The following is a 26,918-nucleotide window of genomic DNA, read 5'->3' as shown; positions in this document are numbered from 1 at the left end:
GGGAATCCCACAGGTGACATCGGGAAAACATTCAACCTTGCCAGGCCACCTAATCTTCAGGGTCAGGACACAGATCCTACCGGGGGGGGGGGGGGGGCAGGGGCAAAGTGTTGCAGGTACAGAGCTAAGCTTCGGGCTTGGCAGCAGGGACTTCAAGTTCCAGTGTTTTTGTGGCTGCCTACTCCGTGTTACCTTATTTTCACTCAACTACAAAATTCAACAAATATTCCTTGAGCCCTGACTGTGTAAATTCCAGTTAATGAGAACATCTTCATCACCCTGCCAGAGAGGATGTCAAAGGCCTGGGGCTGCCTCTTACTGAATTTACCCTGTAATGCTCAGGAATCCTGAGAGGCCATGAGATTTTCTCAGGCGGCGCCTGGCTGACCCCAGAGTCACTTTTGCACCCGGCTAGAAGCGGGAACCTGAGGCTCACCATGTTGGACTGAACCCCATCGTGCTTGCCACATGAGGCTGCAGGACAGTGGACACAGGGTCAGCTCCCTTCCCCCTTCACCTCACACTCTCCCTTCCCCAGCCCTCCCCCTGGGGCCTGAGGGGTGCTCTGAGTTGGCAAAGACCTGTGTAAAACACCGCCTCACTGTCCCGGCCTGGCCCTCCTTTTCTGCTGTTGGGGTCACAGCACTCTTCCATGTGATCTTATTATGCTGCTGACTGTTTAATCATGGTCTCCCAAAAGTGTGGGACTTCTCTCCTATGTGAATTACCCCAACATTAATCCCAAACTATGTTCTTCTGCTCCAGGGGACAGGCTTAGATAAGAAATCCAGTATAGACAGTTTGGGCTCTAGGGTCGGTAAACAAGAATACAAATCAGGACACTTTTTTATTATTAAATGGTAACTTTGGGACATAGACTTAGACTTTGAGTCTCTTTTTTTAACTGTACAATGGAGTTGATAATAGGATTCAGTGAGCAAAGGCATTTAGAGAACCAAGCTCAAAATAGGCATTCAATAAATATTTGCTTTCTGTCCTCTGCTTTCTTCCTGTTTCAGGAAAAGATGAAGTTCAGTCAGATACTTACCACTTTTATGTTAGTCCAAAATGCTCACAGGAAAACAAACACCCTTCCTAAGTCACATACTACTTAGATGAAAATTTGGCTAGTTGGCTAGACCCTTATTTTTCTGGTGGCTAAATCGCTCAGGGTATTTATTGCCCAGGGGGTGTGGAATCTCAGCCTCTGTGTCAAGACTGTTGTCCCCATCACTGGGCACCCAGGCCCACGGTGTCATCTCTGCTTCTTCCTTTTTTTTTTTTTTTTTTTTTTTTTTTTTTTTAAAGATTTTATTTATTTATGTGACAGAGAGACAGCCAGCGAGAGAGGGAACACAGCAGGGGGAGTGGGAGAGGAAGAAGCAGGCTCACAGCAGAAGAGCCTGATGTGGGACTCGATCCTAGATCGCCAGGATCACGCCCTGAGCCGAAGGCAGACGCTTTAACGACTGCGCTACCCAGGCGCCCCCATCTCTGCTTCTTCCTGAGGGGCATTGGGAATGCTTTCAGGGCTGGAAAGACTCAGGAAACAAAGTGGGATGAGGCTCAGTGCAGTGTTCCGCTCAGGCTACCCTCAGAAGTTACCAGAGAATCTCAGTCACATTTGTGGCTCCTGGCTCCTGGTTCCCTCCTTCCAGCCACCTCTGAGTCCCACTCGGCCTGAATGGAGGAGGCACCTTTACTGAGGTGACCAACCCCAAGCACGAGCACAGAGGAGGTGACCGGAAGAGCAGTGGCAGCCTACGGGCTGCTGAGGAATGTCCTTGCCCAAACTGTTGTTTGGACATGCAGCTGAGGGTCAGAGAAACCGATGGGGAATCTTTCAGATTTGCGTAAAGATAGAAAGAGGGGCTCCTGGGTGGCTCTGTCGGTTAAGCAACTGCCTTCAGCTCAGGTCGTGATCCCAGGGTCCTGGGATTGAGCCCCGTGTTGGGCTCCCTGCTCAATAGGGAGTCTACTTCTCTCTTTTCCTCTGCCCCTCCCCCCACTTGTCCGTGCACGCTCTCTCTCACACAAATAAATAAAATCTTAAAAAAAAAAAAAAGATAGGAAGATATTTGTATGTCTGAAGCTTTGTCAGGAAATATTTTCAGACCTGTGCAGAACGTGAGCTCTTCCCCCAGGACTAACCTCCCACAGTGTGCCCCAGTCTCCCTGGTTCCCCATGGGCACCCCAAGCCTATTGTCCCCTCTGCGACTGGAGCATGCCTCACCTGCTTCCAGTCTCCTCGCAGCCAACATCAGAATCTGTGCTGCCCACAAGGCCCTTCCTCACCCAGAGCCCATCTCCCTCCCAGGCTCAGTTCCAAGCCTGCCCCTGGCTCGCTCCACTCGTGGCTACACTGGACTCCCGGCCCCTGTCCGTCCATCCTTTTGGCTCCCCCAGGGCCTCTGCAGCTCTCCCCACAGCCTGAGTGCCCTCCCCACCTGTCTGCACATCCCTTGGAGTGACCCCTGACCCCTGACTGATGGAGCCTCCCCACCCAGCGTTCCACACCCCCATTTTCTTCTCCTGAGAAGGTAGTATGTATATTTATGTGACAGTTGTCTGTCTCATGGCTGGAGTGCAGGCTTCCTGAGCTTGGCCATCCTGCATTACCAACTGCCTGTCCCCATCTTGGGACAGTGAAGGTCACACAGGACTTCGAATGCATATTTGTCAGTGAGGCTGAGTGCAGGCACTCTGCTTTGGCCTGGGCAAGAGGTCAGCTGCATTTGCTATGGAGAGTGTAAGTTTATTCTTGTCCAGACTCTTTGTCCGTTCGTTCACTTACCAGATGTTTATCAGTGCTGGACTGTGTTCCAGGTGGGCCAGTGGCTGGGAAGAGTCCCACCTTCAAGTGCTCACAGCCCACAGTGGGCGCACTAGGAACGGTCCTCACAGCACCTGAGCTTCCGTCCTACTAGAGGACGTGTATATGTGTGCCTGTGGTGTGTGCAGGTGTGGTGTGTGTGTGACTATGGTGCTTGTGAGTGTGGCGTGTGTGTGCCTGTGCTATGTGTGAGTGTGGTGTGTGTATGGTATGTGTGTGTACATGTGGTGTGTGTGAGTGTGGTGTGCGTGTGTGTGTTGTTTGTGGTGTGGTGTGAGTTGGTATGTAGCGTGTGGGTGCATGCACTGAGGACGGTGTGACATCTGACCTCTGACCTCTTCACTTCCACCTGGACCCACCCAGTGGTTGCAGGCGAGACCCACCAGAGGTCTGCCTCTCCTAGAGCGTTGCCTTCCTATGAGTGGTCCCAGGCCTCTGACAGCCTCTGGAAGTGAGATGGGGTGTGCGAGACAGGACAGTCTTGGGTTCTGGAGCACCATGGCTCCCAAAGTCGTCAGTAGGACAGCAGAGGGTTCATGGCAGCAATGACTCTGTTAAGAGCCTCACCTAGAACTGCCTAGAGGAACAATTTGTGTCATTTCTGCAACAAAAGGCTGAGGGAGTTTTTGAATTTTTCCCTTTTTAATTTCCCTTCTTTCTGAGGAGTGGTGATTTGGGCACTCTGTGTCTGGCCGGCATTCTGACAGGGAAGGGCTCGACGACAAGTGCAGGTCCCCAGTCACGCTGCGGTGTGAGCAGGCAGCCAGCCCTGAAGGGATGAAAGGAGGGGCTCCCCCTGGTCTTGTTCCCACTGCTTCTCAGAAACCACTTGAGTGCGGGTGACGGGGGGTGGAGGCGTTCAAGTGGCACTCCAGGAGAATCTGCTTGCTCTTCGTGGCCCCTCAAGGATGTTTCTAGCTGCTCTGTATGTGTTGTTGCCACAGCACTCATTTAGGGGAAATAGGAGGCCCTCGGAGTTTGGTTTATCCAGACTTGTGGAAGGAACTCTCCGAGATTTTCAGTGGATAGGCTGTTTCAGGCTGAGCCCCTGATGTGTGAGCAGTGACATTTACTGAACTGTATTTCTGAAATGGTATGAAAGGACTGGTGCTGGGCTGAAAAGCCTTCAGTGGCATGCAGAGGGCTTCTGTGTGGGCTGAGGCACCACCTTCCCTGTGGGTCAGCGCCGTGCTCCACAGCTTCTGTTCTTAACACAGCCCATCTGCTTGCAGATCTCCTTTTCCCCGGCTAGGAAAAAATGCACAAACTTTGGGCAGGTTAGTTAGATACAGTTTGAGGGGTGCCCAGGTGGCTCAGTCAGTTAAGCGTCTGACTCTTGTTTTTGGCTCAGGTCATGATCTCAGGGTCATGGGATCGAGCCCCAAATCAGGCTGCTCACTGGGAGTCTGCTTGGGATTCGCTCTCTTTCTCTCCCTCTGCCCCTCCTGCTCTGCTCTCTGTCTCTCCCTCAAATAAACAAATAAATCTTTAAAAAAAAAAAAAAAGAAATGCAGTTTGAAGGCCCCTTTTAGATGGCAGGCCTACCACGGTACCTGATTCCTTTGCAAATGTATTACCCACTGAGCATTGGGAAGAAAAGCAGTATACTTTTTTAATAATTATGCTATGTTCATAGCCCAAACTTACCATCACTTAGGACCACCCTGAGGCCACCTGAATGCAAAAGAGAGCCACTGTCATACAACAGCATATGAAATTACACTGACCCACAGCGAGTAACGAGCACCTTACGTGAAACATCATCAAAACCCCATCAAAAAGGAGAATTACAGACTCATTTCCCTAATGAATATGGACGCCAAAATCCTCAACAAGATCCTGGCTAATAGAATCCAACAGTACATTAAAAGGATTATCCATCATGACCAAGTGGGATTCATCCCTAGGATGCAAGGGTGGTTCAACATTCGTAAATCTATTAGTGTCTTAGATTTTATCCAGAAAGACAAATTCAAAAATCATATGATTCTCTCAATAGATGCAGAAAAAGCATTTGACAAAATACAGCATCCTTTCCTGATTAAAACCCTTCAGAGTGTAGGGATAGAGGGTACATTCCTCAATCTCATAAAAACCATCTATGAAAAGCCTACAGCAAATATCATTCTCAATGGGGAAAAGCTGGAAGCCTTTCCCTTAAGATCAGGGACACGACAAGGATGTCCACTCTTGCCACTATTATTCAACATAGTACTAGAAGTCCTTGCAACAGCAATCGGACAACAAAAAGGGATAAAAGGTATCCAAATCGGCAAACAAGAAGTCAAACTGTCTCTCTTCGTAGATGACATGATACTCTATATGGAAAACCCAAAAGAAGCCACTCCCAAACTATTAGAAGTTATAGAGCAATTCAGTAATGTGGCGGGATACAAAATCAATGCTCAGAAATCAGTTGCATTTCTATACATGAACAATGAGACTGAAGAAAGAGAAATTAGGGAATCCATCCCATTTACAATAGCACCAAAAACCATACGTTACCTAGGAATTAACTTAACCAGAGACGTAAAGGACCTATATTCTAGAAACTATAAATCACTCTTGAAAGCCATTGAGGAAGACACAAAAAGATGGAAAAATATTCCATGCTCATGGATCGGAAGAATTAACATAGTTAAAATGTCCATGCTACCCAGAGCAATCTACACTTTCAATGCTATCCCAATCAAAATACCAATGACATTTTTCAAAGAACTGGAACAAACAGCCCTTAAATTTGTGTGGAACCAGAAAAGGCCCCGAATCTCCAAGGAACTGTTGAAAAGGAAAAACAAAGCTGGGGGCATCACAACGCCGGATTTCGAGCTGTACTACAAAGCTGTGATCACAAAGACAGCATGGTACTGGCAGAAAAACAGACACATAGACCAATGGAACAGAATAGAGAACCCAGAAATGGACCCTCGGCTCTATGGGCAACTAATCTTTGATAAAGCAGGGAAAAACATCCGGTGGAAAAAATACAGTCTCTTCAATAAATGGTGCTGGGAAAATTGGACAGCTACATGCAAAAGAATGAAACTTGACCACTCTCTCACACCATACACAAAGATAAACTCCAAATGGATGAAAGACCTCGATGTGAGACAGGAATCCATCAAAATCCTAGAGGAGAGCATAGGCAGCAACCTCTACGACATCAGCCAAAGCAAGCTTTTTTCATGACACATCTCCAAAGCAAGAGAAACAAAAGATAAAATGAGCTTGTGGGACTTCATCAAGATAAAATCTTCTGCACAGCCAAGGAAACAGTCAAAAAAACTAAGAGGCAGCCCAAGGAATGGGAGAAGATATTTGCAAATGATGCTACAGATAAAACACTGGTATCCAAGATCTACAAAGAACTTCTCAAATTCAATACATGAGAAACAAATAAACAAATCATAAAATGGGCAGAAGATATGAACAGACACTTTTCCAATGATGACATACAAATGGCTAACAGACCATGAAAAAATGTTCAAAATCATTAGCCATCAGGGAAATTCAAATTAAAACCACACTGAGATACCACCTTACGCCAGTTAGAATGGCAAAAATAGACAAGGCAAGAAACAACAATTGCTGGAGAGGATGTGGAGAAAGGGGATCCCTCCTACATTGTTGGTGGGAATGCAAGTTGGTACAGCCACTCTGGAAAACCGTGTGGAGGTCCCTTAAAAAGTTAAAGATTGAGCTACCCTATGATCCAGCCATTGCACTACTGGGTATTTACCCCAAAGATACAGACGTAGTGAAGAGAAGGGCCATATGCACCCCAATGTTCGTAGCAGCTTTGTCCACAACAGCTAAATCGTGGAAGGAACCGAGATGCCCTTCAACAGATGACTGGATTAAGAAGTTGTGGTCCATATATACAATGGAATATTACTCAGCTATCAGAAAGAACGATTTCTCAACGTTTGCTGCAACATGGGCGGCACTGGAGGAGATGATGCTAAGTGAAATAAGTCAAGCAGAGAAAGACAATTATCATATGATTTCTCTCATCTATGGAACATAAGAACTAGGAAGATCGGTAGGGGAAGAAAGGGATAAAGAAAGGGGGGTAATCAGAAGGGGGAATGAAACATGAGAGACTATGGACTATGAGAAACAAACTGAGGGCTTCAGAGGGGAGTGGGGTGGGGGAATGGGATAGACCGGTGATGGGTAGTAAGGAGGGCACGTACTGCATGGTGCACTGGGTGTTATACACAATTAATGAATCATCGAACTTTACATCGGAAACCAGGGATGTACTGTCTGGTGACTAACATAATATAATAAAAAAATATTTAAAAAAAAAAAAGCAGAATCAGACCTGTAAACACAAAGAACAGACTGGTCATTGCCAGAAGGGAGGTGGGGTGGAAGGATGGGCAAAATGAGGGCAATGGAGAGGGAGATACAGGTTTCCAGGTATGGAATGAGTAAGTCATGGGAATAAAAGGCACAGCATAAGGAATATAGTCAATCATATGGTAACGGTGTTGTGTGGCAACAGATTGGAGCTATAGTTGTGAACTGAGCATAATGTCTAAGCTTGTTGCATCACTACCTTGTACGTCTAAAGTTAACGTAACATTGCGCATCAACCACACTCAAATAAAAAAAAATTTTCAAAAAAAAAAAAAAAAAGAAGGAAACGTGAATGAAATTGAGCCATGCATCTGAAAGTGAAATTTTGTGGTGGGAGCACCTGATCCATAAAATCCTCAAATGCTACCATATTGGCCCAAAACTTGTGTGCCCCTCCTATCAGTGGTACCTCGTTAGATTTCATTCACTCAACTACATCAAGCAAGTGTTGGTAAACTAGTGCTTGCAGGTCAAATCCTACCCACCTGCTGTCGTTTTTGTAAATAAAGTTTTATTGGCACATACCAAGACTCCTTCATTTACATGTCATCTCTGGCTGCTTTCATACCAAAACAGAAGAGTCAAATACGTGAAGAGACAGAATTGCCTCAGAATCCTGAAATATTGGCTGTCTGGCCCTTTCTAGAAGGGTTTGCTGACCTTTTGTAGAGAGCATGGCACTACAGAGGCCAAGCACCGTGTGGTTCCTTGTGCGTCCCACTCAGCATGGCTTTGTTCTAAGGCTGCCAGCAGCCCACTATGTCGAGTGTGACATGTAGGGGATGGTATTCTCTATGAAACAGCCCCTGAAAACTCGGGTCTGAACCACATAGCTCAGTCTCACCGCTGTCATATAGAAAGCCCATTTAGTGTCTGAGGAGGAAGCAGTTCTCTATATCCCAAAGAGGCCACAGAGCAGGGATTTCCCCTTTTCCTTGTCGTTCTGGAAGTAGTGGCTCCAGCTTTTTGAAATACGACAGTGAATCGGAAAACCGATGTGATCTAGCCACGAAAAAAGGGTCGTTGTTTCCTTGACCCTGCACTGGTGGCAGGAGAAGTTATTACTGTTTCCAGAACACACCAGATATCATGCTGGTAGCTCTGACATGCTAGAGTGAATTTTCTCATTGCCCAGCACTCAAATGTTCCTCTTTGGAGGCTGTCTCCATTGTGTGAGTTTGGGTTAGAGGCAGAACTGTAGGAAACCTTTCTCAACGCTCCTAGGCAAACTTAGTTACTTATTTGTGTGTATAGAGAGTGGCTGGCTTCCTGCACCCGCTATTCTCTCAGCCCAGTCTTCCCGACAAAATCCATGCCAGCTAAATAGGATTGCAATAATGAATCATGGAACGTTACATCAAAAACTAAGGATATACTGTATGGTGACTAACATAGCATAATAAAAAATTATTATTAAAAAAAAAAAAGGATTGTTCTAAATCCTACGACTGCCATGAAACCCCAGCCAGCCACAGGAACAAGAATTGCGCCCCCCCACCCCGGTCACTATTTGGGCTTGATCAGAGACCTGCCACCAGGTACCACCAAACCACAGCAGGGACTACAGTGAATTTGCATCTGAGAGGCAGATGGGGCCATGCAGGTTCCACCTGCTCATTTCACTAACCTCACAGTAGCACAGTGACAGGGTTGGATTTTGAACCCCACTTATTGCATTGTGCTGGGATTTCACCATACTTACATTGTATTGGATAATGTCCATCTCTTTATGAGCAGACCTCTCCCACCAAGTGTTGAGCTTATCTTGGGAAGGGATAGTTTCTTCCTCATGCCAGGCTCTTAGGGGATGCTTGCATATTGGTGGCCCCATGAGGAGCAAGTTGGCACTGCTTAACCCTTGGAGTGATGACAAAGCCCCTGGCCTGAAAGGGGACACCCGCTTTTGGTTAGCTCTCCTTTACATGGAGCTGTGTCTGCTTCTCAGTAACTTGGAGCTGTTAGTGTGTATCCTGGCCTCCCGGGTGACCTGGATGAGCCCAGCTCTTCAGTGTGGTAATGACGCCAAAGCTGGAAGACAGTGCCCATGCCCCCCACCCAGCTTGCTCATGTCTCAGGCTCAGTGATCCTACTTTTTCTCTGGCTTTCTGTGACTAGATTTCAGACTGTCCACATAATGCTTGGCTTCCTCAGTATGTGATGTCTCTTTAGAGAAGCGTTAGGACCAAATGCAGTACTCAAGGCATGACGTGACTTGTCTACACTGGATGGACTATTACCTTAAAAAAAACCTTTTAATCTAAATAAACCATAAAATCCCATCAAGTCCACTAATCAAAATTATACAGCTTGATGATTGGAAAGAATATGCTTATACTGTCTACCCAATGGTGAGATACTAACACCCCAGGCTTTCCACCTTTCCCTCTTCCCATGTCCCTAACACGTAGATGAGTTGCGTCTGTTCTTCAGCTTCAGATACATGGACCGTACTTGTCTGTTTTGTGTCCAGTTTTGCTTTCTCTCAGCGTTACGTTTGTGCACTGCAGCTGCGTTGTTGTAGTGTGCTGTGGTTTATTCGAGTTCATCACTCTATGGTGCTATTACCTTTTTTAAAACTACTTAATTTGTAGAGCAATTTTGTTTCACTCTTGAATCGAGCCGAGGTACAGAGATTTCCCACATAACCGAGCCCCACATGTGCATGCTGCTCTGTCAGCACCTCGCCCACTCTCAGCACCCCTCCCCGGAGAGGTACGTGTGTTACCATTACTGAGCCTACACTGACACGTCATAATCACTCAAAGTCCATAGTTTACATTAGGGTTCACTCTTGGGGTTGTACATGCCGTGGATTTGGACAAATTTATAATGACATATATCTACCATTATGGTATCATACAGAGTATTTTCACTACCTTAAAATCTTCTGTGCTTCACCGATTCATCCCTTTCCTCCCTACTTCCCAACCCTTGACAACCGTTGATCTTTTCACTGTCTCATAGTTTTGCCTCTTCCACAATGTCACATAGTTGGAATAACATAATATGTAACCTTTTCAGATTGGCTTCTTTTATTTAGTAATATCCATTTATGTTTCCTCCATGTCTTTTCATGGCTTGATAGCTCATTTCTTTTTAGCACTATATCATACTCTGTTGTCTTTATGTACCAGTTTATTTATCCATTCACCTGCTGAAGGACATCACTAGACTGCTTCCAAGCTTTAGATTATGAATAAGCTGCTATAACATCCTGTGCAGGTTTTTGTGTGGATATAAATTTTCAGCTCCTTTGGTTGAATACCAAGGAGTGTAACTGCTGGATTATAAGATAAGAGTGTGTTTACTTTTGTAAGAAACCACCAAACTGTCTTCTGAAGTGGCTGTACTATTCTGCATCCCCCACCAGCCATGAATTAGTGTTCCTGGTACTGCACATCCTTCCCAGCATTTGGTGTTGTCAGTGTTCTGGATTTCAGCCATTCTAATCGGTGCGTGCTGACATCACATGGTTGTTTTAATTTGCCTTGCCATAATGACATATGACATGGAGTATTTTTTCATACTCGTATTTGCCATCTGTGTATCTTCTTCTGTGAGGTGTCTGTTAGGCCTTTAGTTCATTGTTAAATTGGATTGTTTGTTTTCTTGTTTTTTTTAAGTACGCTCCATGCCCAGTGTGGGGCTTGAACTCACAACCCTGAGATCAAGAGTCACATGCTCTACTGACTGAGCCAGCCAGCCACCTCTGTTTTCTTACTGTTGAGTTTTCAGAGTTATTTGTATTTTTTGGACCATAGTCCTTTATCAAATATGTCTTTTGCAAATTTTTTCATGAATCTGTGGCTTATTTTTTATTCTCTTGACTGTTTTGCAGAGCAGAAATTTTTAATTTTAATGATGCCCAGCTTATCAATTCTTTTATAGACCAGGCTTTGATGTTGTATCTAAAAAGTCATCACCAAACCCATGGCCATCTGGATATTCTCCTATGTTATCTTCTAAAAGTTTTATATATTTTTTTACATTTATTCTGTTGTTCACTTTGTTAGTTTTTATGAGTGGTATAAGGTCTGTGTCTAGATTCATTTTTTACATATGGATGTCCAATCATTCTAGCATCATTTGTTGAAAAGACTATCTTTTCTCCATTGTATTGCCTTTGTTCCTTTGTCAAAGATCACTTGACTGTGTTTATGTGGGTCTAATTCTGAATGCTCTCTTATGCTCCATTGATCTATTTTTATATTCTATCACCAATACCACACTGTCTTCAGGAATGTAATTTTAAGTAAGGCTTGAAGTCATATAGTGTCAGTCTTTGTTCTTCTTTCAGATTGTGTTGGCTATTCTGGGTCTTTTACTTTTCCAATAAACTTTAGAACCAGCTTGTCAATATCCACAAAATAACTTGCTGAGATTTTAATTGGAATTGCATTAAATCTAGAAGTTGAGAAAAACTGACATCTTGACAATATTGAGTCTTCCTGTCCATGAACATGGAACGTCTCTCTGTTTTGTTTTTTAATTTTGTTTATCCAATTTTTGCAGTTTTTCTCATATAGCTCTTGTAGGTATTTTGTTAGATTTATACGTAAGCATTTCATTTTTCAGGTGCTTATGTACAGTATTGTGTTTTTAATGTGAAATTCCACTTTTCATTGCTAGTATATAGAAGTGTGTAACTTTTGTATATTACTCTTATATCCTGCAACCTTGCTATAATTGCTAATTAGTTCCAAGAGTTTTTTCATTGATTCTTTTAGATTTTCTACATAGACAATTATGTCATCTGCAAACTAAGACAGCTTTTATTTCTTCCTTCCCAATTTGTATGCCCTTTATTTCCTTTTCTTGTCTTATTGCATTAGATAGGATTTCCACTATGATGTTGAAAGGCTGTGGTGAGGGAGAAATCTTTGCCTTATTCCTGAACTTTGTGGGAAAGCTTCTTGTTTCTCACCATTATGCTGTTACTTCTAGGTTTTTTTGTAAATATTCTTCATAAGTTGAGGAAGTTTCACTCTGTTCCTAACTTGTTAAGAGCCTTTTTTTTTTTACATCATGAGTCAGTGTTTGATTTTGTCAGATGCTCTTTCTGCATCTATTGACATGAGGATATGATTTTTCTTCTTTAGCTTGTTGATGTGATGAATTATATTAATTGATTTTTGAATGTTGAACATAGGATAAATCCCAGTTGGTCATGCTACATAATTCTTTTTATACATTTTGTATTCAATTTGCTAATATTTTGTTGAGGATTTTTGCATCTATGCTTATGAGAAATATTGGTCTGTAGTTTTCTTTCCATGCTGTGTCTCTGTTTGGTTTCAGTATTAGTGTAACGGTAGTTTCATAAAATGAGTTAGGAAGTCACCCCTCTACTTCTACCTTCTGGAAGAGATTGTTAGATAATTTGGTATAATTTCTTTAAATGTTTGGGAGAATTCACTAGTGAACTCATCTGGATCTGGTGCTTTGTGTTTTGGAAATTTATTAATTATTGATTCAATTTCTTTAATAGGTATGGTCCTATTCAGATTGTCTATTTCTTATTGAATTTTGGCAGATTACATCATTAAATGTCCATTTCATTTAGGTTATCAAATTTGTGGCCATGGAATTGTACATAATATTCCTTTATTATCCTTTTAATACCTAGTATCTGTAGTAATGTTCTATCTCTCATGATTGTTCTTAGTAATTTGTGTTCCTTCTCTTTTTTTCTTAGCCTGGTTAGAGGCTTATCAACTTTATCGATCTTTTCAAACAACCAGCTCTTGGTTTTGTTGATTTTCTTTATTGATTTCCTGTTTTTAAATTCATTGATTTCTGTTCTAAATTCTACTATTTCTTTTTTTCTGCTTACTTTGGATTTAATTTGTTCTTTTTCTAGTTTTCTTTTTTTAATAATAATATATTTTATTATATTATGTTAGTCACCATACAGTACATCCTAGTTTTTGATGTAAAGTTCCATGATTCATTACTTACGTATAACACCCAGTGCACCATGCAATACATGCCCTCCTTAATACCCATCACCAGCCTATCTCGTTCCCCCCCCACACCGAAGCCCTCAGTTTGTTTCCCAGAGTCCATAGTCTCTCATGGTTCATTCCCCCTTCTGTTTACCCCCCCTTTCTTCTTCCCTTTCTTCTCCTACCAATCTTCCTATTTCTTATGTTCCATAAATGAGTGAAACCATATGATAATTGTCTTTCTCTGCTTGACTTATTTCGCTTAGCATTATCTCCTCCAGTGCTGTCCATGTTGCAGCAAATGTTGAGAAATCATTCTTTTTGATGGCTGAGTAATATTCCATTGTATATATGGACTATATCTTCTTAATCCAGTCATCTGTTGAAGGGCATCTCGGTTCCTTCCACGATTTAGCTATTGTGGACAATGCCGCTATGAACATTGGGGTGCATATGGCCCTTCTCTTCACTATGTCTGTATCTTTGGGGTAAATACCCAGTTGTGCAATTGCTGGATTATAGGGTAGCTCAATTTTTAACTTTTTAAGGGACCTCCACACTGTTTTCCAAAGTGGGTTTATTATAGACAACATATTTGGGTCTTACTTTTTGATCCACTCTGACAATCTTTGTCTTTCAGTTTGTGAATATAAACCATTGACAATCAGCATGACTATTTGTATTTTTAAATTAATATTTACTATATTAATTTCTATTGTTGTGCTTGATTTTCATTCCTATTTTTGTTTTCCTCTCTCTCTTTTATTTTTTTGCTTTCTGTGGTTTTAATTGAACAATTTATGTGATTCTGTTTTCTCTCCTTTCTTAGCATATCAATTGTACCTAAAAAAAAGGTTTTTTAGTAGTTGCCCTAGAGTTTACAATATACATTTGCAATTAATAATGTTCAATTTCAAAAAACACTATACTATTTCACAGGTAGTGAAAATACTTTATAATAATAAAAGAATCCTACTCTTTTCTTCTTTTTTAAAAATTTTTTATTATGTTATGTTAATCACCATACAGTACATCATTAGTTTTTGATGTAGTGTTCCATGATTTATTGTTTGCATATAACACCCAGTGCTCCGTGCAATACGTGCCCTCCTTAATACCCATCACCAGCCTATCCCAATGCCCCACCCCCTCCCCTCTGAAGCCCTCAGTTTGTTTCCCAGAGTCCGTAGTCTCTCGTGGTTCATTCCCCCTTCTCTAACTCTTTTCTTCAATCTTTTTTTTAAAAGATTTTATTTATTTATGTATTTATTTATTTGACAGAAAGACAGCCAGTGAGAGAGGGAACACAAGCAGGGGGAGTGGGAGAGGAAGAAATAGGCTCCCAGTGGAGCAGGGAGCCCAATGCGGGGCTCAATCCCAGGACCCAGGATCATGCCCTAAGCTGAAGGTAGACACTTAACGACTGAGCCACCCAGGCACCCCAATCCCTTATGCATAAGTATATACATGATCTATATAATATATGTACATAGCATATGTAATCGAATACATTCCTGCTACTTTTATTTTGAACAAATAATAAGAAAAATAAAAGTTTTATTTTACCTTCACTAAGTCCTTCTCCAGTGTTCTTTTCTTTATGTAGATTCAAGTTTTTGACCTACGTAATTTTCTTCTCTAATGAACTTCTTTTAATATTTCTTGCAAGGCAGGTCTGCTGGCAACAAACTCTCTTAAATTTTGTTTGTCTGAGAGAGTCTTCATCTCCCTCACTATCAAAGTATAATTTTTCAGTGTACAAAATTCTAGGCTGGTGGGTTTTCTTCTCTCAAAACTTTGTATGTTTCACTCCACTCTCTTCTTGTTTGCATGTTTTTAGAGAAGTCAGGTGTGATTCTTATTTTTGATTCTCTATGAATATGATTTTTCCCCCTCTGGCCTCTTTCAATATTTTTTCTTTATCTTTGATTTTCAGTACTTTGATATGTCTAAGTGGGTTTTTTTGGCTTTTATCTTAGTTGGTGTTCTCTGAACTTCCTGAATCTGTGGTTTGGTGTCTGACATTAATTTGGAGAAATTCTCAGTTGTTATTGTGTCAAATATTTCTTTCTTTCTTTCTTTCTTTCTTTCTTTCCTTTCTTCCTTCCTTCCTTCCTTCCTTCCTTCCTTCCTTCCTTCCTTCCTCCCTTCCTTCTCCTCCTGACATTCCCATTATATATACTTTACACTTTTTGTAGTTATCTCACAGTCCCTGAATATCCTGTTCTTTTTGTTCTTTGTGTTTCAGTTTTGGAGGTTTCTATTGAGATATCCTTAAGGTCAAAGATTCTTTCCTTGGCCATGTTCAGAGTACTCGTATGCCTGTCTAAACAGTTTTCATTTTTGTGATGGTGTTTTTGATCTCTAACATTACTTTTTGGTTCTTTCTCGGACTTTCTATCTCTCTACCTACACTGTCCATCTGATCTTGCATGCTGTCCACTTAATCCATTAGAGCCCTTGGCATATTAATCATAGTTGTTTTAAATTCCCTATCTGGGGGCGCCTGGGTGGCACAGCGGTTAAGCGTCTGCCTTCGGCTCAGGGCATGATCCCGGTGTTATGGGATCGAGCCCCACATCAGGCTCCTCCGCTATGAGCCTGCTTCTTCCTCTCCCACTCCCCCTGCTTGTGTTCCCTCTCTCGCTGGCTGTCTCTATCCTGTCGAATAAATAAATAAAATCTTAAAAAAAAAAAGAAAGATCTAAAATCAATTATCTAAGCTTCTATTTTCAAAAAATAAATAAATAAATAAATTCCCTATCTGATAGTTCCAACATCCTTGCTATGTCTGTATTTGGTTCTGATGCTTCCTCTATCCCTTCAAACTGTATTTTTTGGTTTTTTGGGGTTTTTTGCCTTTTAGTATATCTAGTAATTTTTTTGATAGACAGATGTGATGTACCAGGTAAAAAGAACTGCTATAAATTGGCCTTTAGTAATGTGGTGGTGGTGCTTGGGGAAAGGGGGAGTGCTGTATAGTCCTATGGTCCTATTATTGGGTTTCAGTCTTTTAAGGAGCCTGTACCACTAGATTATGAACTCCACACAAGTGTCTCCATTTCCCCCTTCCTTCTTAGGTAGTATAGGATGGCTAGAGTGGGCTGGAGTTGGGAATAGTATTGGCGGACAATACCATAATTTAGTTAACCAAATCTCTTTTGCTGTGCATTTGCCTTTAGTTTCTATCTAATTGAACAACACTGTAATGAACATTTTCAGAGCTAAATCTTTTTGCACACTTTGATTTTTCTAGTGTAGACTCTCTAGAAATGCTGTTGTTAGATCAGGTGGGTATGAAGGCTTTGATCATTAATAGAAACTGACAAACTGCCTGCTATAAATTTTTATCTCCACCAAAAATGATAAAGTACCAATTCCCTGCATGCTGACCAACACTGTGTGGTGGCTTTCTGTTCTTTGCTAATTTGATAAGCGAAATAGAACAATGAAGAAAAAGAGAACTCTTCTAGTTTACAATTGTACTTTTTTTTATTTGTGAGTCATAACTTTTAAAAATATGTCAAATGGCAATTTGCTTTTCTTCCTTTTTGTGAGCTGTCTCATTTTTGCCCTTTGCCTGTTTTTCTTTTTAAAGCATTTTTCTTTTTCTTCTATTGTGTCTTTAAGTCTTTATATAGTATTGATATTAAATCTTTGTCTCTCGTATATCCTCCAAGTATTTTTCTAGGTTTTTGCCTTTTTGTTTTGTTTTTTGCTGTTTTTATCATAGAGAATTTCATTTTTGTGTAGCCAAAGCATTGTTATCATACTTCAAAAGGCCTTCCCCAGAAATTAACCTGTTATTTTCTTCTTTCGAATTTTACAAAATTAAATGTCTTTTTTGTGCTATTTTTTTTTTGTTGCCAAAACTCTGACATGTAGGAAGCCTTCAATTACCTTTCCCTTTGCATGGTCAGCAAAGTCCTGGGGGCCTCCCGTTGGTTGAATCTGAGTTGAATTCATCACAGGCCCAGGACTCTTATAAGTTGTGAACTTGTGAGGTGAGCAAGGCATGGGAGTTCAGGGGCATTTTCTGTACATCTCTCCTCAAGCCAGTGGCCACTTTGGCCCAACAGTTACCAGAAAAGCCCATACATTCTAACAGCTGAGCTAGAAAGGAACCCTTACAAATATCACTTTGTAGGCTGAGAGCCAACTACCCTGTAACATGTGAAATGATATGATCCCCTTGTAGTACCTATTGCATTTTTCTAGCTTGTATCAGTTGAGAGAAGGAATACCCTAAAATCACAGATAATTTTGTAATTTGGAATTTTTTGAAGTTGGGAGGTTAGGGATGAGGGCAGAGGAAATGAGGGGTATGATTGCTCCTAAACTCTACTCTGTACCTCTAGGTGAGGAGAGGTTTGGAATCGGCCACGAGGAGCTTCCCCTGACAGACACTCATCCTTGCTTTTACCTATATGTGTTCTCTGAAAGGCATATCCCACTCCCATTAGATGACTCTACCTTGACCCGGATGAATACCCCAAAATTGTGTGGCCCCTTAGCTCACAGGGAAGCCAGCTTTTCTGATAATTTCTTGAAGTGTGCTGTCCTAATATGTGCCTCTGACCTGAGAGAGGCCTACAAGTCCCGTATTATTGCCTCACATTAAAGTATTAAAGACTCAGATGGTACCTTCCAATCCAGTAGGGGTTACCCCATTAGGCTGGCCCTCAGCTTCTTAGCACAAGCCCCAGATGGGCCAGGTGGTCCTCTAGCAGATGGTTGAGGGACGAGTGACAGGGAGGTTTTGATGTGGTGGGGCATGGGGTGGGGGTAGTTTGGCAGACAGTCCATGATGGGGGCAGGGGGAGTGTTCCATTATATACCCTGCATACCGAGAGGAGGATGGATATTGGAGAGGGAACAGGGGCCAGCCACAGACCCCTGGTGTAGGTGCCATTTTGTCTGTGGCATCCTTGTTTGGCTCTCTTGACATTTGCTGCTGCCTGTGTTGTCTCTCTTCCCCAGTCCCCTTCCCTGATGGGTTCCCCTTGCGCTCCATCCCTGCTCAGTACTTTCTCTCTCCCACCCACCTCGCCGCACCCCGTGTCATGTGTGCCTGTAGCTCCTGGCACCTGTGAAGACATCCCAGGCACGTCCTTCCTCACAACTGCCAGGCTGCCAGTCTCCCCGGAAAGCTCCTCTTCCTCGTGCTTCATGCTTCTTCCTTTCTCCTTCCATCTGTTTCCACTTTGTGCATCTATACTTGGCATTGTCTGCATTGCCAAAGAATTTAGGAGGGTTATCCAAAGCTTTTTGTACCCACAACTCTAAATATATGGAATTGGATTGGGTCATTTTTTGTTCATGGATGGAGCCAGAAACTTAAAAAGCTTTGTACTTGCTGAATTTATTTTTATTCAAAATAATTTTATTTCAGTAAATAAATAATAGGAACATGAATTTTAAAATGCTAGCCATATTGTAAATTACCACACTTTTCTATTTAAGGATTTTTGCAGCTATAATCAGTATGTAAGAGAGAAAGCGGGAGACCATGGGCCAAGATGTCAGGGCGGGTTGTTTGTATGTCATATCCCAGAATGGATAATAAACCATTCTTTGCGTCGTTGCTTAGGACCTTTTCTTAGCTCCTGCCACACTGACTGGTCTCTGTTTTTGTTGTGTGTGTTTTGTTGCGTGTCCACGTGCTTGTGTGCACGATGGGCTGTGGCACCCCCAGGATGAGATCCTGACCGTCATCAGAAGAGTGGATGACAACTGGGCAGAAGGAATGCTGGGAGACAAGATTGGGATTTTCCCCTTGCTTTATGTGGAGGTAAGATCATGCTCTCAGACGCGCTTCCTCTTCCACCCTGCTGAGGGTTTCACCAGGCAGGGCAGGGGGCAGGGGTGGACTCCTGGCCTGGGACCCCCTTCTCCAAGAGAGGAAGATGGGGGCTGTGTTGGGTTTTGAGAATCGCGTCGGCTCCTCAAATCATCTGTCCCAGGCCTGGCTGCAGACCGTCTTACTGCGTGGGCAGAGAAGGAGGCCTCCGAGGCGGGCTTTCCCCACTTCTCATGGAAATCCTGTGCTGGCGCCCACTTTCCCCAGACTCTCCTAGGTACCGCTGCTCTGGTCTCCCCGGTCCCAAAGGGGAAGGCAGCATTCCCTGTATCCCTGCAAACAGAGCTGAGGGACGCTGGCTCTAGTGGGCCGTTTGCAGTCCTCCCAGGACTTGGGTGACTGAGCAGCTCATCCAGCTGCGAGTCCCTAAAGCGAAGATGATTTGGGGCCTGTTCATTTCCTGTCTCCTTTCTGTAACTAAGGAGCTCTCGGTTTCCAGTGAGTAAGTTATGGGCAGTGGCTGAGCCCGGAGCATCTTTGAGTGTTTGACCTGTAAAGCCCTGTTCGCTGTGGGCTGTTTCTGTGTACGCAGGACTGTTTGCCCATTGTGTGTGTGTGTGTGTGTGTGTGTGTGTGTGTGTGTGTGCCATTTGTCAGTGCAAGTCATGTGTGTACATCCATGAGCCAACACACACTAATCTATTAATCACCGCATTTTCCATACAAATCGTTTCAGCTAACGCTTACCGCGTGCTCACTCTGTGCCAACACTTTCAAGTACTTGCTCATTTAATTTTCTCAATGACCCTGGCATATGAAAGCCGGGAATGTCCCCACTTTACAGATGAGCAAATAGAGGCACAGAAAGGTCCCCTGACTGATAAATGGCAGAACTGGAACATAAACACAGGCTGTTTGCTGTAGACACCGTGCTTCACTACCTTGCCCTCCGGTACCCCTACTAGGAAATTGTACTTCACTCTGCCTGCTGTGGGGCTCTACCTGCTGGGAGGTGACCTAGCCGGCTTTGCCACAGCTACTGAGTGGTGTGTGATGCCACTAGGTGTTAAGCACATTTGGTGATTGCTGTCACCAGCAGAATAAAGTCCAAATGCTATGGTAAGGCATCCACCACTCTTTGCAGTCTGACCCTCATCTGTTTTTCTAGCCTCATCTCTGGTCATTTCCTCTCTTTTCCCTAAATGCCGTGGCCCAGTGGTTCTCTTACAGTAATTTTGGATACACTGCCCAGGAGATTCTGAGACCCTCTCGCACAATAGCTGTAAGTCCACACACACACACCCACAGTGCTCGCACACAGTCACACACTCAGATCTGTAGGGACTCGTACACACCCTGACACACTCGTGCACAAAGCTCACACGCACGTGCACAGCCCTCTCTAGCACACTGTAGGAGTCCGCGCTCCCCAAACACCTTGCAAGCGTCCACATGTGCATCTGCTCCAGTCTCCAGGGCTGTGTCCTTCAGCCTGCTGCTGAAGGTTGAAGAACCTGGTGCATGAGTGGCTCCCGAGACGTTTGTCACCGGGGGAGCTTTTGTTCCCAGGCAGACTTACGAAGGTCCTCAAACACATACGCAGAAACGCTTATAGAAACTTTATTTTGATGGCCCCAAACGGAAACACTGCATTGGCAGTGGAATGGATAAATAAAGGATGGTATGTCCATATGATGGAATACTACCCAGCAGAGAAAATGAACGGAAGACTGCCGCACTTAAAAGCATGGCTGAATCTCACAGATGAATCTTTTGAAAGAAGCCAGACACAAAAGAGTATGTATGATTTTTGCTTTTAGGAAGTTCAAAGGCAGGCAGAACTACTCCAGGGTGAGAGAAAGCAGAGCAGCGGGGCCTCTGCAGGGAGATTGATGGGAAGCGGTGAGAGGGAGGCCTCTGGGAGGCCGAGGTGTTTGATATCTTAATCTCGGGAGTGCTTATGCAGTTGTGAGCAGCTGTAAAATGGTGTACAGTTAACCTTTGTGCACTTGAAAGTGCAGTTTAAGAAGCTAAGACAAAATCCCATAAGGAATGCCAAGGCAAGTCACACAGGCACCCCCTGGGGGAGGCCAGCTCAGGCCCACCAGCTACCCAACCTCTGAAAGGGCTCAGGCATCGTCACGGAGGCTGAGGGCTTGGGCTCAGGGCTGGGAAACCAACCAGCTGGGCTCTCTGAGGGCTCTCCTCAGTTCCACAGACACACTCAAAGGGCAGACTGGCCTGCGTGTGCCTTCCCAGGGCCTGAGTGCTCAGCCACCAGAGACATACTTTCAAGTACTCCCCCCTTGAGGACATATAGGCAGGCTCCTTCCTCCTTCCGGCCAAGAAGCCCTCCATGCCCTATATCCCCAGTGACAATCCTGCCTCTGCTCTGAACACGGCTTCCTTACCCCTTTCTGAGTTTCCTCGGAGAGGACGCCCTGAGGGCCCTTGAGGCTCAGGGGTGCTCAGCTCTCCTCCCAGGAGCAGTGGCAGAGCAGGGCCCAAAGCAACCGTGGGCAGGGGCCTTGCTCCTCTAGACCCTGCTCTTTCCTGGGCAGGGCCATGGCCAGTGTAGTGCCTAGCTCACCCCACTGCCCTCGAAGCCCCAGCTGCAGCCACAGCACCCCTAATCCGCTCTAGAACAGATTCCTGACTTCTCACTCAGCAACCCCTGAAGACAAGAAGTCCCAAATGGGCATTTCCGAGACCGCATTTCACTGTTTCTATAGCAGTTCCCTTTTGAAGTACTTGAGTGGCTCTGGCCCCCTCGTAGCCTTAGGGTGGATTTCGGGGGTTGCAGAGTTCAGGCTGTCTTCCCTCCAGGAGGCCGAGCAGTCCTTTGAGATCCGAGGGGTTGGAGCTCTCGTCTTCTGCGGCGTTTGAACCTGACCTCCCCGTTGAGGCAGTTCCTGCCCTCACGCGTGACCCAGGCGGCTCCGTAAGAAGTGAGCGAGCACCTCTGTCCCGCAGATGGTACAGTCCTCTCCTACACAGGGCCGTTTCTTCCCCCTGGGCTTGCCGAGCAGCCACAGTGGGACAGATGGTGTGAAGCCAGGCTGGAGCCGGCCTGGCCTTGAGCTACTGGCAGCCCATCTTCTGTGAAGGCGGTCCTGGTCTCCAGAAATATCTTATACTTCTGGTGTGCTGCAGAAATAACTCTCTCATCCACACTCCCCGTAGTGCCCGGGGGCTTGGCTGCCACGGTATCCGCCTCAGCAACCTGGGCCAGCTGGCTTCAGGCACTGACTGTGCCTGCACCTGGCTCCTTCACCCTCAGGTCCTCGCCGCTCCCGTGTGACTTCCTCCCCTGCCTTTGACCTCCCCACATTTCCAGCTCCCATACCTGCTTCCCCAGCCGCTGGCCCTGTGTCTTCAACCTGCCTCCTTGTTCTTTTCTCCCTGTTGGTTTCATGAACAATCAGCAGCCAACAGCCATCTCCACACTGGGCCCACGGCACGTGTTGCTGACCCCTGCCTGTCTGTCGGGTGACTGTGGGGCAGGGCGGCCTCGCTGGTGTCCACTCAGAACAGAGAGAAGAGTTGGCATTGCTCCGGCCCTGGGGGGATAAACCCAAACACATGACAATGACACAGCCTTCCTTCTGTGTCTCCAGAGGGCAGAGGAATTGTCATCATTTTCCTCTCTCAGAGTGAACAAGTCTGAGAGAATTCCTCAGGCCCAGGGAGCAAGGGAGCCCTCCTCCTCCATGTGTGGGGGCTCAGTGCTGCCTGCCATGGGGTAAATGTGCTGTAGGAACACATGTGAGGCACTCTGCCCTTTTCATGTCCTGACATGGCTGGGTCTGGCTTTGGAATTCCACCCTGCAGTGTGAGTAGAACCAACCAGAGGTCCTGCCAACCCAGACCCATCGTCCTTTTCTATGGGGCTGCAAGATGGCATGCTTGGCATCTGCCCTTAGTGTGGATCTCAGGTCATCCCCTAAGAGCAGGGCTTATTTCTCATGGGCCATGGCAACCCCAGGGCAGAATCATGAATGGGCCTCGGGGCAGCTCAGAGCATCATGGGTTACAGAGGTAGACACCACTAGGCTCAACACTGTCTACTAGATGTGTGACCTTTGGCACATTTCTCATGCTTTCTGAGCCTATTTCCTCTCTCATACAAGGACAATAACATGGACCTCATGGGGATAGTTGCAAGGCTTCAAGACAATAACAGAATGTACAGACCAGGCATGAGGTGGGCTCGCTAAGGCCATCTCTGTAGTTGCTCTGCTATTATAAAGGTTTGTTGAGTGAATAATTGCTCATTGGTCCATTCATGTGTTTACTGAAGTTCTCTGTGTCATTCCTGGGCATTGGTCATATTTGGCCTCATATTTCTGAGTGTTTTCTCACAAGTGCTCTTTTTCACTCCCCAGCAGGAGTGGGAGCTCTTTGAAGGCAGGCATGCCCCTATTTCTGTGCAGTCACAGCAGCCCCACCATGGTTTTCTGAGCTGAGCCAGGTGTGCAGTTGGGTAATGTCAACGAGACAAGTGATGCAGATATTCACATGCTACATGATGGGAGAGGTGGCTCACTTGAAAGCTGTTCCTGAAGAGCGTTCACGGGAATTGGCCTCAGTCTGGAGAGATCCAGAGACAGGACACAGGGCTGTGCTCTGCCTGTTCTGCTCTGAGCCTCAATGGGGATTTGCATGGAGACCTAGAAGGCACATTAGGAAATTTGCCTGTGATGTTTGTCTGTAAGGAAAACCTCTCCATGGGGCCAGAATTAAGATCCCAAAGACCATGATAGGCTGGAAACACAGTTGAAAAGAATGATGAAATGCCGTGAACATAGCGTCACGTTCTGCCTTCACGTTTAGAAGATCAGTTGTTTAGGCAGAGCGGTGGGGAGATCTAGATCGCCAGCAGTCAACCAAGAAAGACCTCCGAAGTTACCAGATGTCACGATGGTGGTTTACTTCTGTGGAGTAGGATATTTAAACACTCGCTTCTCTTCAGGCTTAGTGTATATGTGGTTGGCTACATTGTCACGGTGGGTCCACCCTCATGCTTGCTTGAGGAATAGCCAGAAAGGCCAAGTGGCTGAAACCAAGTGGGCAAGGGAACAAGTAGTAAGAGGTAAGGTCAATAAGGTGAAGAGGGTCAGATCACATAGGCCCTTGAAGGCCTTTTTAAGAACTCTGGCTTTTGTTGTAGGTGAAATAGGAAATTGTTGAAGAACTTTTGAGCTTGATGATCTGACTTAAGGTTTCAGTGGATCACTTTGGCATGAGTGTTGAGCATAGATGGAGTAGGGGGGTGGGAGCGTGTGTGGCAAGAGGGGAGACAGATCAAGAAGCTGTTGCACTGTTCTAGCTGAGACGTGAGGCTGGCACAGGCCAGGGTAGTAGCCACAGAAATGGCAAAAGGCATCAGTGGCTCTATGCTGGTAGAACCAGCAGGAAGTACTGATGGGAGGCTATGAAGTAGAAGAAATCCAGTTGTGGTCTGAGCAGCTGGAGGAATGAAATCACCATCAACTGAGTTGGGAGATGAAGGGTGACGTGGGCAGGGGCGTACGGAGACCAGGAGGCCGGTTCTGGGCTGGCTGGCCTCGGGTGTCTGTTAAACATCTGAGTGGCATGTCAGGTAGGCAGCAGGTGTGCAGGGGTCAAGCTCAAGACAGAGGTCTGTGCTGAGACACTAACTTGGGGTCATTGGCATGTGGATGGGCCACTGTGGGAATGGATGCAGCTAGGAAGGGTCCAAGAGGAGAGCCCTCCTGTAGTTGGGGGTATGTCTGGTCCTCTTCATCACTAGTCTGCCCTGCGCACCGTGCCTGAACAGTGTTTCTCTCAAATCCACCCTCCCCTGCCCTCCACGCCAAGCCCCAGCTTCCTCCTTCCCTCCCAGCCTGGGCTCTGTGTCCTCCAAGGTGGTGATCTCCAAAACTGCCGTGAGATGACAAGACCCAACTTCACAACTTCCACCTAGTATGGCGGCACCAGACCCTCTCCAGGCACCCAAGATTCTGGCCACCCAAACTTCCACACTGCCTTTACTAGCTCAGGGCCCCTATGCAAGGACCCGTAGAGCTCCTCTTACTCTTCAAAACCCAACTCAATGGTCCTCGCTCCATAAAACCATTCCCTGAGCCCTAGGACCCTGTTCGTGTCAAGGTGCAAGGCTTCCAGCATTTCCTAAACTTGTTCATTCTTCTGCTCAGATTGGGTCCTTTGAGTCATGGACCTTCTCTTGTTCATTTTTAATACCCTTTGCATTTAGCAAAGTGACTACACACAATGAGTGCTTAATACATGTTTGTGGGAGTGACAGCTGGTCAGGAGATCAGCACAAGAATTAGCCAGGGGCCATCTTCTGCAGCCAGCCAAATGCAGTGATGGTCCAGAGCCAGAGGCTGTTTGGAGGACTTGGAGGCACACTGAGGAGAGGCAGGGAGGGGGAGGAAATGGGATCCAACTGGTTTTTAACTTTAAAGACACACGACGTAATGTTTAGAGGGGGCCTAACATGGGGACTGGCTGTCTAGAAGTAGAAGAAAGAATGCTTTGCATTGCTCCTGGATTTTGGAGTTTGCCCAGATCTTCCTTTATTGGTCCTCTCCCAGGCCGACCAGCACCTCCCCTCACTCCTGTGTTGGGTCTCACTTCCCCCCAATGGACTGCAGGGTGCACAGACTTGTCCCCTCACAGCTGTGTGCCATTGCCTGTTCCACTTGCCCTGGATTCATGGCTGCGTGGGGCCAACTCCTCACAGTCTGAGGACACAGTTGAGGGGGGATGGGGACACCTTTGTCTCGCTTCCAGCCTTCACTCACACAGCTCCTGAGGCTGAGCCCCATACCCTTTCGGCCAGCTCCCACACCTCTCTGTGAGAGACCTCTGGTTTGACCTCTGCCCCTGCTGGGGTGAGGTCTTCCTCCTTGTTCCCACCAGGCCCTGCACTCACCCAGCTGTAGGGACTGTTCACACCCACCCAATCTGAGAGCGTGCTGCAGGCAGGACCCCATCTGTCTCCTTCCCCTTTGAATTCCTGGGGCTTGGCACCCAGACGAGGTGCACTGGCAGGTTTCAGTGGGAGAGTGAGCCCCCCACCCCTGAAAACTGGCTCTCCTGTGCTCTGTGCTGATGCAAATACGCAGACACATAGGTGAACACTGTTCATCCTATGGACAGGGAGTGACATCGTTAGAGGGAGGCTGTGCTGTCAGCGCTGAACACACCCAGGCCCAGAGGCCGGCCCCAGATGCCAGGGCAGCACGGTTCCACCTTCGTGCTGACTGGCAGGAATCCTGGTTCGGAAGTGGAGTTCTTTCCTTCCCTCTTGTATGTCGTATGTCAACCTTTATTTAACAGACACACATTAATGCAAATATGTAGATAAAGGGATGGCCCTCTGGGCTCCCTGGAGGCATGGGAAAGATGGGAAAGCAAGCCAATTGAAGTGGGCTTGCTCATGCTCTTGATGATTTATTCAACGCACACGTGCTGGGAGAGTGGCTGGTTTTGGCCACACCTGAAAAGGTACAGGTTGACTCTGGGACTCGCAGGTGTCTCTCCTGAGTCCTTTACCTGGGGACACCCCACACTCCATAGGTGAAAGGACCAGATCCATAGGGGTTTGAGTCTAGGGAAGGGAGTGTCTGGAAGTCAGGTGTGGTACAGGAAGGGAAGAAGTTGGGAAGAGAGATGAGTTTAATAGTTGAGGTATCAGTACCTGCTGTGACAGGTGAACCCTGAGACCCTAGGGCTTACCCGCAATAGAGGGTCATATCTGGCTGTTCTGGTTGGCCAGGCTCACACAGGCACCAGGGAGACCCTGCCAATGGGGCTCTGCCATCTTTAACACATGGGAGAGAGGATAAAGTGGGAGTTTCATGGGCCAGGCCTGGCAGTGGACGTCAGACCACCACCCACAGGCCGTGGCCTGAACTCAGCCATATGGCTGCCTGACCATGAGGCCGCTAGGGACCTAGGAGGTTGGGAAGAGCCCCGACAGGA

General features: G+C 45.6%; 1 protein-coding gene across 2 annotated transcripts in view; it reads left to right on the top strand.

Annotated features, from left to right (window-relative positions):
* Nucleotides 1–26,918, top strand: part of SH3RF3 (SH3 domain containing ring finger 3) — a 385,024-nt gene that overhangs the window by 227,689 nt on the left and 130,417 nt on the right. For both annotated transcript variants that reach the window (XM_045771844.2, XM_045771845.2), the window contains exon 3: nt 18,840–18,935. In XM_045771844.2, the coding sequence (XP_045627800.1) occupies nt 18,840–18,935 (96 nt within the window). The remainder of the gene's footprint in view (nt 1–18,839; nt 18,936–26,918) is intronic.

This window comes from Ursus americanus, chromosome 7, assembly GCF_024610735.1.
Source record: "Ursus americanus isolate L20-20 chromosome 7, mUrsAme1.1.p, whole genome shotgun sequence".
NCBI lineage: Eukaryota > Metazoa > Chordata > Mammalia > Carnivora > Ursidae > Ursus > Ursus americanus.
The sequence above is the reverse complement of the archived record's forward strand: the minus strand, read 5'-3'. Positions and strand labels throughout refer to the sequence as shown.